This window comes from Clinocottus analis, unplaced genomic scaffold, assembly GCF_023055335.1.
Source record: "Clinocottus analis isolate CAN_PGR_092001 unplaced genomic scaffold, fCliAna1.0.p SCAF_24, whole genome shotgun sequence".
NCBI lineage: Eukaryota > Metazoa > Chordata > Actinopteri > Perciformes > Cottidae > Clinocottus > Clinocottus analis.
Genome location: NW_027175976.1, coordinates 10,138,734 through 10,148,733, shown reverse-complemented (window position 1 = coordinate 10,148,733; position 10,000 = coordinate 10,138,734). Strand labels below are relative to the sequence as shown.

At 40.7% G+C, this 10,000-nt stretch overlaps 1 protein-coding gene across 1 annotated transcript in view; it reads right to left on the bottom strand.

The window, feature by feature from the left end:
* Window positions 1–6,021: 6,021 nt before the first annotated feature.
* The window catches only part of atp1b1b (ATPase Na+/K+ transporting subunit beta 1b), a 5,290-nt gene continuing 1,311 nt past the window's right edge, over window positions 6,022–10,000 (bottom strand). Inside the window, exons 2-6 of the mRNA XM_068590968.1 lie at window positions 8,732–8,860; window positions 7,700–7,855; window positions 7,128–7,312; window positions 6,933–7,016; window positions 6,022–6,734 (exon numbers count right to left, since the gene is read on the bottom strand). Of these exons, the coding sequence (XP_068447069.1) occupies window positions 6,474–6,734; window positions 6,933–7,016; window positions 7,128–7,312; window positions 7,700–7,855; window positions 8,732–8,860 (815 nt within the window). The 3' untranslated portion in view covers window positions 6,022–6,473. The remainder of the gene's footprint in view (window positions 6,735–6,932; window positions 7,017–7,127; window positions 7,313–7,699; window positions 7,856–8,731; window positions 8,861–10,000) is intronic.

Here is a 10,000-nt window from a genome sequence, read left to right as displayed (position 1 = left end):
ACTCTTAACTCTTTATCTCTTAACTCTTAACTCTTAACTCTTTATCTCTTAACTCTTTATCTCTTAACTCTTTAACTCTTTAACTCTTAACTCTTTATCTCTTAACTCTTAACTCTTAACTCTTTAACTCTTTATCTCTTAACTCTTAACTCTTTATCTCTTAACTCTTAACTCTTTATCTCTTAACTCTTAACTCTTAACTCTTAAACTCTTAACTCTTAACTCTTAACTCTTAACTCTTTAACTCTTAACTCTTAACTCTTAACTCTCTTAACTCTTAACTCTTAACTCTTAACTCTTAACTCTTAACTCTTAACTCTTAACTCTTAACTCTTTATCTCTTAACTCTTAACTCTTAACTCTTATCTCTTAACTCTTAACTCTTAACTCTTAACTCTTAACTCTTTATCTCTTAACTCTTTAACTCTTAACTCTCTTAACTCTTTATCTCTTAACTCTTTAACTCTTAACTCTTACTCTTAACTCTTAACTCTTAACTCTTAACTCTTAACTCTTAACTCTTAACTCTTAACTCTTAAACTCTTAACTCTTAACTCTCTTAACTCTTAACTCTTATCTCTTAACTCTTTATCTCTTAACTCTTTAACTCTTAACTCTTAACTCTTTATCTCTTAACTCTTTATCTCTTAACTCTTTAACTCTTAACTCTTTATCTCTTAACTCTTTATCTCTTAACTCTTTATCTCTTAACTCTTAACTCTTAACTCTTAACTCTTAACTCTTAACTCTTTATCTCTTAACTCTTAACTCTTAACTCTTAACTCTTAACTCTTAACTCTTAACTCTTTATCTCTTAACTCTTTATCTCTTTAACTCTTAACTCTTAACTCTTAACTCTTAACTCTTTAACTCTTTAACTCTTAACTCTTTATCTCTTAACTCTTTAACTCTTAACTCTTTATCTCTTAACTCTTAACTCTTAACTCTTTATCTCTTAACTCTTTATCTCTTAACTCTTTAACTCTTTAACTCTTAACTCTTTATCTCTTAACTCTTAACTCTTAACTCTTTAACTCTTTATCTCTTAACTCTTAACTCTTTATCTCTTAACTCTTAACTCTTAACTCTTAAACTCTTAACTCTTAACTCTTAACTCTTTAACTCTTTATCTCTTAACTCTTAACTCTTTATCTCTTAACTCTTAAACTCTTAACTCTTAAACTCTTAACTCTTTATCTCTTAACTCTTAACTCTTAACTCTTTATCTCTTAACTCTTTAACTCTTAACTCTTTATCTCTTAACTCTTTAACTCTTAACTCTTAACTCTTAACTCTTTATCTCTTAACTCTTTATCTCTTAACTCTTAACTCTTAACTCTTTATCTCTTAACTCTTAACTCTTAACTCTTTATCTCTTAACTCTTTATCTCTTAACTCTTAACTCTTAACTCTTTATCTCTTAACTCTTTAACTCTTAACTCTTTAACTCTTAACTCTTTATCTCTTAACTCTTAACTCTTAACTCTTTATCTCTTAACTCTTTATCTCTTAACTCTTTAACTCTTTATCTCTTAACTCTTAACTCTTAACTCTTTATCTCTTAACTCTTAACTCTTAACTCTTAAACTCTTAACTCTTAAACTCTTAACTTTTAACTCTTAACTCTTAACTCTTAACTCTTTAACTCTTAACTCTTTATCTCTTAACTCTTTATCTCTTAACTCTTTATCTCTTAACTCTTTAACTCTTAACTCTTTATCTCTTAACTCTTTATCTCTTAACTCTTTATCTCTTAACTCTTTATCTCTTAACTCTTTATCTCTTAACTCTTAACTCTTAACTCTTTATCTCTTAACTCTTTATCTCTTAACTCTTTATCTCTTAACTCTTAACTCTTAACTCTTTAACTCTTAACTCTTAACTCTTAACTCTTAACTCTTAACTCTTTAACTCTTTAACTCTTAACTCTTAACTCTTAACTCTTAACTCTTTATCTCTTAACTCTTAACTCTTAACTCTTAACTCTTTATCTCTTAACTCTTTATCTCTTAACTCTTTATCTCTTAACTCTTAACTCTTTATCTCTTAACTCTTTATCTCTTAACTCTTTAACTCTTTATCTCTTAACTCTTAACTCTTAACTCTTTATCTCTTAACTCTTAACTCTTTAACTCTAAACTCTTTATCTCTTAACTCTTTATCTCTTAACTCTTAACTCTTAACTCTTTATCTCTTAACTCTTTAACTCTTAACTCTTTATCTCTTAACTCTTTATCTCTTAACTCTTAACTCTTAACTCTTTAACTCTTTAACTCTTTAACTCTTAACTCTTAACTCTTTATCTCTTAACTCTTAACTCTTAACTCTTAAACTCTTAACTCTTTAACTCTTAACTCTTTATCTCTTAACTCTTTAACTCTTAACTCTTTAACTCTAAACTCTTTATCTCTTAACTCTTAACTCTTAACTCTTTATCTCTTAACTCTTTATCTCTTAACTCTTTAACTCTAAACTCTTTAACTCTAAACTCTTTAACTCTAAACTCTTTATCTCTTAACTCTTAACTCTTAACTCTTTATCTCTTAACTCTTTATCTCTTAACTCTTTATCTCTTAACTCTTAACTCTTAACTCTTTAACTCTTAACTCTTAACTCTTAACTCTTAATCTCTTAACTCTTAACTCTTAACTCTTTATCTCTTTATCTCTTATCTCTTTATCTCTTAACTCTTTATCTCTTAACTCTTTAACTCTAAACTCTTTAACTCTAAACTCTTAACTCTTTAACTCTAAACTCTTTATCTCTTAACTCTTAACTCTTAACTCTTTAACTCTTTATCTCTTAACTCTTAACTCTTAACTCTTAACTCTTAACTCTTAACTCTTTATCTCTTTAACTCTTTATCTCTTAACTCTTAACTCTTAACTCTTAATCTCTTAACTCTTTAACTCTTTAACTCTTTAACTCTTAACTCTTAACTCTTAACTCTTAACTCTTAACTCTTTATCTCTTAACTCTTAACTCTTAACTCTTAACTCTTTATCTCTTAACTCTTTAACTCTTAACTCTTTATCTCTTAACTCTTTAACTCTTTAACTCTTAACTCTTAACTCTTTATCTCTTAACTCTTAACTCTTTATCTCTTAACTCTTAACTCTTAACTCTTTATCTCTTAACTCTTTAACTCTTAACTCTTAACTCTTTATCTCTTAACTCTTAACTCTTTATCTCTTAACTCTTAACTCTTTAACTCTTAACTCTTTAACTCTAAACTCTTTTTTGGCCTCCAGCGTTTTGTTCATAAAGAAGCTTTCCATCATGAACGCTGGTGTTTGAGTTGTAATATAACTCTTACTCTGTGTGTTATGATAGTCATTGTTTACAACAGATGAATATTCATATGCATAATTGTTACATCGTCACAGTTCACGCATCAGCTGGTGTTTGGCAAGTGACAGAAATGAGAAGAGTTTAACAAAACATCCAGCAGGTGGCGTTATACACTCCAGTTGAAGTTCCTTTAACTGCATAGTTTGGAGTTGTTGAAGCAGAGCTGTGGTCCTGGATGTGTTGACAGCCTTTTGGTGACCTGGAACAAGTTCATATTCGCCCAAAACCAGCAGCGCTGAGTGTTTACTACGAGGATAGAAGTGCGTCAGGAATTTGCTAAAAATAGCTTGATATTTTTTATAAGGTTTATATTGAAGTCCCCTGAAATGTACCAAAGTTTGTCCTCATTGTCTATCGGGTCAAGAGAACAGACTTGATGACAGTCAGGCAGGCGATACGCATCACCCACTATATCATTCTCTCCACCAGAGACACCAGAGAGCTCCGAAAACCATTTGCACACCATCCTCTGACTTCAAGTGAGATCGTCCCTCATTTTGAAATCATAATCACGGTGAATAATCAGAGATACTCCACCTCCAGACGTCTTCCCTCTTACATGGTGAACTGAGTTGTATTTTGATATTTTAAAGAAGTCTCTAGAGTCCTCAGTAAGCCATGTTTCTGACAATGACTGAAGAATCATGCTTCAGTAAAAACAATGAAATAAAAACTATAGTGAGAAACAGTTGAAGTGATGACAAACAGTGAATCTGGGTCGACATCAGAATGATAAGAGTCACTAAAGGGATGAAACGGTGTAAAGGTCTGGCCTTCCAGATCAGATGTGCTGTAGATTATAGTGTATGAAAAGAATCAATAATAACTTCCTGAGGTTGGAGACTAAGGAGCCTGACTGCACAGGTCCTTGTTGACGTGGTTTTGGTAGGTGGACAACAAGTTTGTTGTATCTTAAATATGCAACGTCGTCTCATTCTCAAAATGCCTTCAATGCTGAGAGTAGTTCTTTTCTTCTTTGGTGGACTCAGGGAAGTCCTCGTTGATGAAGATGCTGAGCAGCCTTAGAAAGCTGACCACAAAGGGGCGGGGCCTGTGTGCAGATGCAATCTGCTTTCCAACCCCACGCGTCTCATCCAACTCTCGTTTCAGATGATCCAGTTGTAGTTTTTCACTGAAGAGTTTCCTCACCTTCTCTTCAGTCACTTGGGTTTCCTTTACCAGGCTGTGTGATGCCGCCACCTCAAGGTGACGCCCTCTGGATCGGCCCTCTGGACTGGCCCTCTGGACTGGCCCTCTGGACTGGCCCCATGAGTCTGAGATCACATCAAACTTTTGCACATTGTGTCCAAATCTGTCTTGGTTTCATGACAATGTTTGAAACCAGTTTTACATGACATTTTGAAATAATCAAAATTGTTTTGAGTCATTTCTAGACTGAGTTTAAGATCATAGGCCTGTTTCAACAGATAATCATCCTCCTGTTTGAAGAGTCAACTTGGATCTCTTCGCATGTTTTGAAGCTTTTTTCCTGTTCAAGCAAAGATTTGTAAAAGTCTTTTTGCTGATCCAACAATTCACGCATTTCAGCCATGGTGCCGCATTCCTCAGTGGCACGTTAGACGCTCTGGGTGGCATGGCGTCATCCTTATGCCGCGTTCACACCCAAACAGTTGTGAATATTCACGACGCTTTTTCGCCTGATTTTACTCGCTCGACACATTTAGGTGGTTAATTTGCTTTTTGCAACCAGTTGCGGCGGAAAGTTGGGCCCCGTTGAAGGTGCCCACCTTGGCGTGTGGCGAGGCAAATAGGACTGTAAATGTAAAAAAAAAGGACTCTGTGACCAATCACACGTCCTGTACCTGTTTATAGACGGCAGAACATGGTTTTCAGGAGAGAAATCCTTCTGCTTGAGTGTCAGAATTCAGAGGGCCCGAGATCGAGGCCAAACGTCAAACAATTACCAGAAATAGTCGACAACCTGAAACCCCTGCAGCTCGTCATCTAATACAAGCTGGAAAACACATTGTGAGCAGATGATGTGGCTCAGAAGGAACATCTGTGAACACTTCAAGAGAACTGAAGAAGAAGACACAAGAGAAAGGTCCATTATGACTTTATTTATTTCTATCTTTGATTAAAGGACAAAGCTGGATGAAAAGGTGGAGAGGTGACCGATGTTAAAGTTCAGGTAGTTTTTTACATCAACATGAAGTCCTAAGGACTACTGAAGCACATCATGTATCCTCTGGAGCTGCTACCCGTCCTCCAGCTCCACATTCATGAGGTACCACGAGGTGCCAGGCGACACATTGACTTTAGCACTAACAGGATGGTTTCTAAAACTCAGTACTGCTTTGCTTCTGACAGACTCCTCACTTTGGTATTGCATTTACACATGACAATATGCTGCAAAGAAACAAAACCTACAACTGCATAAATATAAAATCCTTCACCACGTTAATGGCTGAAACATTCAGAGTCACACCGTGATGAAGCAGCAGAACTCGTCTTCACCACCGGGTCAGCGCCCCCAGCGGGACAACTCCACATCCAGGTCAAAAGCAAACGTTAAGGCATGAACCCAAGAAATAAAACCCCTCACACACTGACGATTGAAGCAAAAAGGCAAAGGAAAGAGACTCTGTGATCATGTGAGACGAATAAAAGATCAGAAGAGCGCACCATGTCAACTACTTGAAGTATGAAGTGGGAGTGTCTCTCTCACACACACACACACACACACACACACACACACACACACACACACACACACACACACACACACACACACACACACACACACACACACACACACACACACAGAGGGACGAGCGGCTCGCTCCACACGTGAGTCACACTTTGCAGTCGTCACAGAGCGATGTCCCATGGCTTTTGGAAAAGTCTCATTTACAGCTGAATAAATAGTTATTAGGCAGATTGCTACTTTTCCTCTAAATGACATTCTAACGCTAGACAGACGTGATGAACGCAGACAAGATTACACACCGGTCCCCTATCAGGTATCTCCTTTCATTTACTGATTCAAGACTATTTGTGATTGACTGAAGCACTACAGCCCGCCCCCAGCGATCATCTCCTACATTAGATTTGTGTATAGTTATGGACTCGGGGGCAGGGGGCTATGGTCCTGACGCCGGTCATAAACTGCTAACCGTGAACTTGATGTCAAAGCGTCCCTGGTAGCGGTCTTTGTCGCTGTACTTGATGTTGTCTCCGTACACTTTGCACTCGATGCGCAGCTCCGTGTTCAGGGTCAGGTTGGTGAACTGGATGGCCACCAGCGGCTGCAGGTACTGCGGGTGCAGCAGCTTGCCGTAGTACGGGTAGTACTGCAGGGGGAAGCCGCCGCCGATACCGTGGTACTTGATCTCCCCGATTTTACCAGCATCCTCCTCTTTCTAGAAGGATGGAGAGACAAGTGTGTGAAAGGACAACACTGCAGCGCTTCAAAGAACACACAGGAAGTCTCACAGGAAGTCTCACAGGAAGTCTCACAGGAAGTCTCACAGGAAGTCTCACAGGAAGTCTCACAGGAAGTCTCACAGGAAGTCTCACAGGAAGTCTGAGGCCTGAAGTGACACACAGAGCGGCCGTACCTTGTTGGTGCAGTAGATGGGCATGACGTTGGGCTGCACCTTATGTTGAGCCTCTTCAGGGATGCTTTCATTGGAGGTAGGAGGCTGCACAACAAAAGACGAGGCGGATACATGAAATACAAACAATTGAACTCATTTTGACTTTTTGTCTCCAACAAAACATAACTCCATTTGCAAATAGACTTAATCAATTACTTTTGGAGGAAAGTTGACAATCCTGTTGAGCTTCACTATCAGGCAGGGCTTTCCCTCTTTGAAGCCAAACTCGCGGTCCTCCAGGCCGGAGCAGGGTCCCAGCAGGCCCCTGGAGAACCGGCAGGCCTTTCTGATGCCCACGTCGCTCTCCAAGTCGCCCCGGTTCTTGTACTCGGCCGGCTCGTCTGGAGGGAGTGAAGGGTTACATGTGAAGGACGTCCACATGCCGTCTGAAAGTCCTGCCACTTAAATCTGGAAGTGTTCACCCTCCTGTCCTCTGGGAGGCGCTGGAGGAATCTCCGTTCCAGGACCAGCATGCTCAGGAACAGGTTTTTCCTGTCAGCGCTCAACTGACTAAACTCCGCTCGCTGACATTATTCACTACTCATCTCACTGCTCAGCGCTTCTATTTGCACTTCTGGTCACATGCTAAACTGCATGCCGTTGCCCGAATACTTCCACTCTCAGCGTCGGGGTTCGGGTGTGACTCTTTCGGTTTCTCACGATATGATTTTGATTCTTGGGGTAGATTATTGATTAATTGACTCTGGGCCGATGGAACATAAACCTACCTCCACAGTCCTCAAACTTCATCTGGTCCCTCTGCAACTCCTCGTCATACTTGACCAGGAAGTCCTTCAAGGCCTTGGTGTAAGGCAGGTAGGTCGACAGGTCGTTGAGGTTGAAGGACACTTCACTTTTTTCGGACCGTGGGGTGTGTGAAAGGCCTGCGGGGGCGACAGGTGATCAACAGGTACTCCATGACGTATGGACTTTACACAGTTACTTGTGCCTGTGACCATCGTCCAAGATGTTAAAACTTTAGACGGTCAGAGAATCCTGAACCCACTGAGACGACAATCATTCCTTCAAAAATAGAAGCAAAGGACAATCTCTGAAAATGGGATGTGAGACATTTAGGAACATCCAGAACCTCTTGTCACCATCACCACCAGACGCTACGCGGGAAAGGAGAGCGCATGTGTGGACTTCAACACATGCAATGGTGGTTATGCAATTTACTGAACAGCTGATCCCGGTTTCCCTTTCCTGTCTGGGCATCATTGTCAATGTGTTAGTCAGCAAGGAAACAATGACATATGGAGTTTATCACTTCAAATACCAAATCTCCAGATGGGACATGGGCATTAGTTTTCAGGCTTTCAGAGATTCAACATTGATGTTGTATCTTATGAGAGAAAGTGAAGACAGCAGTACTGTGTCTCTCCTTCTGATACAAAGGGACTTCTTTAGTCATCCATTCAGTGATGTCATTGAGGTCCAAAGTGGATGCAGCAGCTGAGAAAGAAATCACTAAAGGGCCCATCTGGTAGCTTTTCATGACTCTGCATGACCTTCATCGACCTTGTGGTGAGACACTTTCATCAAAACCTGTCACATGCATGTGCTAATAAAGGGAAAGTCCAGCTTCCAACACTTGAGTGACCTGAAACTGACTGTAAACACACTCCTTCACCCTGAAGCTCAGACCAGTCCAGGAGGGTAAGCTGCTGTTTTTTGGACTATTGTGACGCAGTGCTGTCCGAGAGGCTGCACATGACCTTTGACATCCTGACAGACAGGAAGTGGCTGCCACATCTTACCAGGGGGAGAGACCCGGTCCTGCCAGGTGGGCTTGTAGTTGCTCAAGGTGAGCAGCAAGGCCTGGATGGTCCCGATGAAGATTCCAGCCAGGCAGCCGTAGAAAACGATGTAGAACGCGATGATTTTGACTGTAGAGACAAAAGAAACAGAAAAACAGAATGTCAGAGCAGAGCGAGACCAGAGGAGAGACGATGTCCTCTATTGGTCCTGCAGGAGGTACGATGGAAAGTTTTTTACAAATCAAGGCAATGACTTGAGGGGACAACGGGGCCATAGGGTTGAAATCAGTACCTGGTATGCAACAGTTTTATATGATGTGATGTCATGGTGTCATTGCCTTCACACTTCAGTCAGCGTTGGGTCACTAACCGAGACGTCTCATGTGGTCGACCCCCAACAGTATGAATCTATTCATCTCTGTTCTCTACACGGAGCTCTTCCTTCTGGACCCGAGGTCAGTGCTACACTCCTGCCTGCTGCTGCCCAAACCCTCAGCCCGTCCCCGTCTGGGACGCGGTCTCGAGTGGACTCCTGGTACACGGCACTGTGACGCTGCAAGAGCTTTCATCAGGAGCCGTGGTCTGCCAGTTACAGTGCCTCTATGAGTTGTGTATTCATGCAAACATCCAACACAAGAGCAGACCCTCTGCCAGCCCAGTCCTGCACTCTGATTGGCTGGAATTACCCAACAGGTCCACATATTAGCATGCCATTTATCTGCAATGCTGGACTGTCAGTGTTGGACCGTTCACTCGTGGAGCAGAGCCTCAGGGTTCAAGGGGCATTAGGTGTGATGCGTGATTCTGACTTCACAACGTGAGGCTCACAGGAGGCGGCGAGGGAGGAGCCTCAGAGGAGGACGTGGCCAGTACAGCGGCAGGACATGTGCGTCACCCTCCAGCTGCAGAGGACGCTACGGCTCAAAAGAAAAGCGCCGGCGCAAACCTCACAAACCAGAGGGGGGGGGGGGGGGGGTACTTTTCTAATCAATTATTATGAGTTGAAAATAAATATGTGAAGACCAAAGTGAAGACTAGTTTGAATGAAATGTTGCATGGAGGAAGACAACCAACTACATGGAATTAAATGCTGTCTTAATAAGCTCATATTTGTGACTGGTGGCTTCATATAACGCTGCGTCAGCAACGTTTCAGAGACTCCAGCATGAGGCCGGAACCACAAAGCCAGCATTCACAATCACACACCAACAGATGCAGCATTGTGGGAACATTTACAGGAATGTGTTCCCACAGTACGAGGTAGTACTG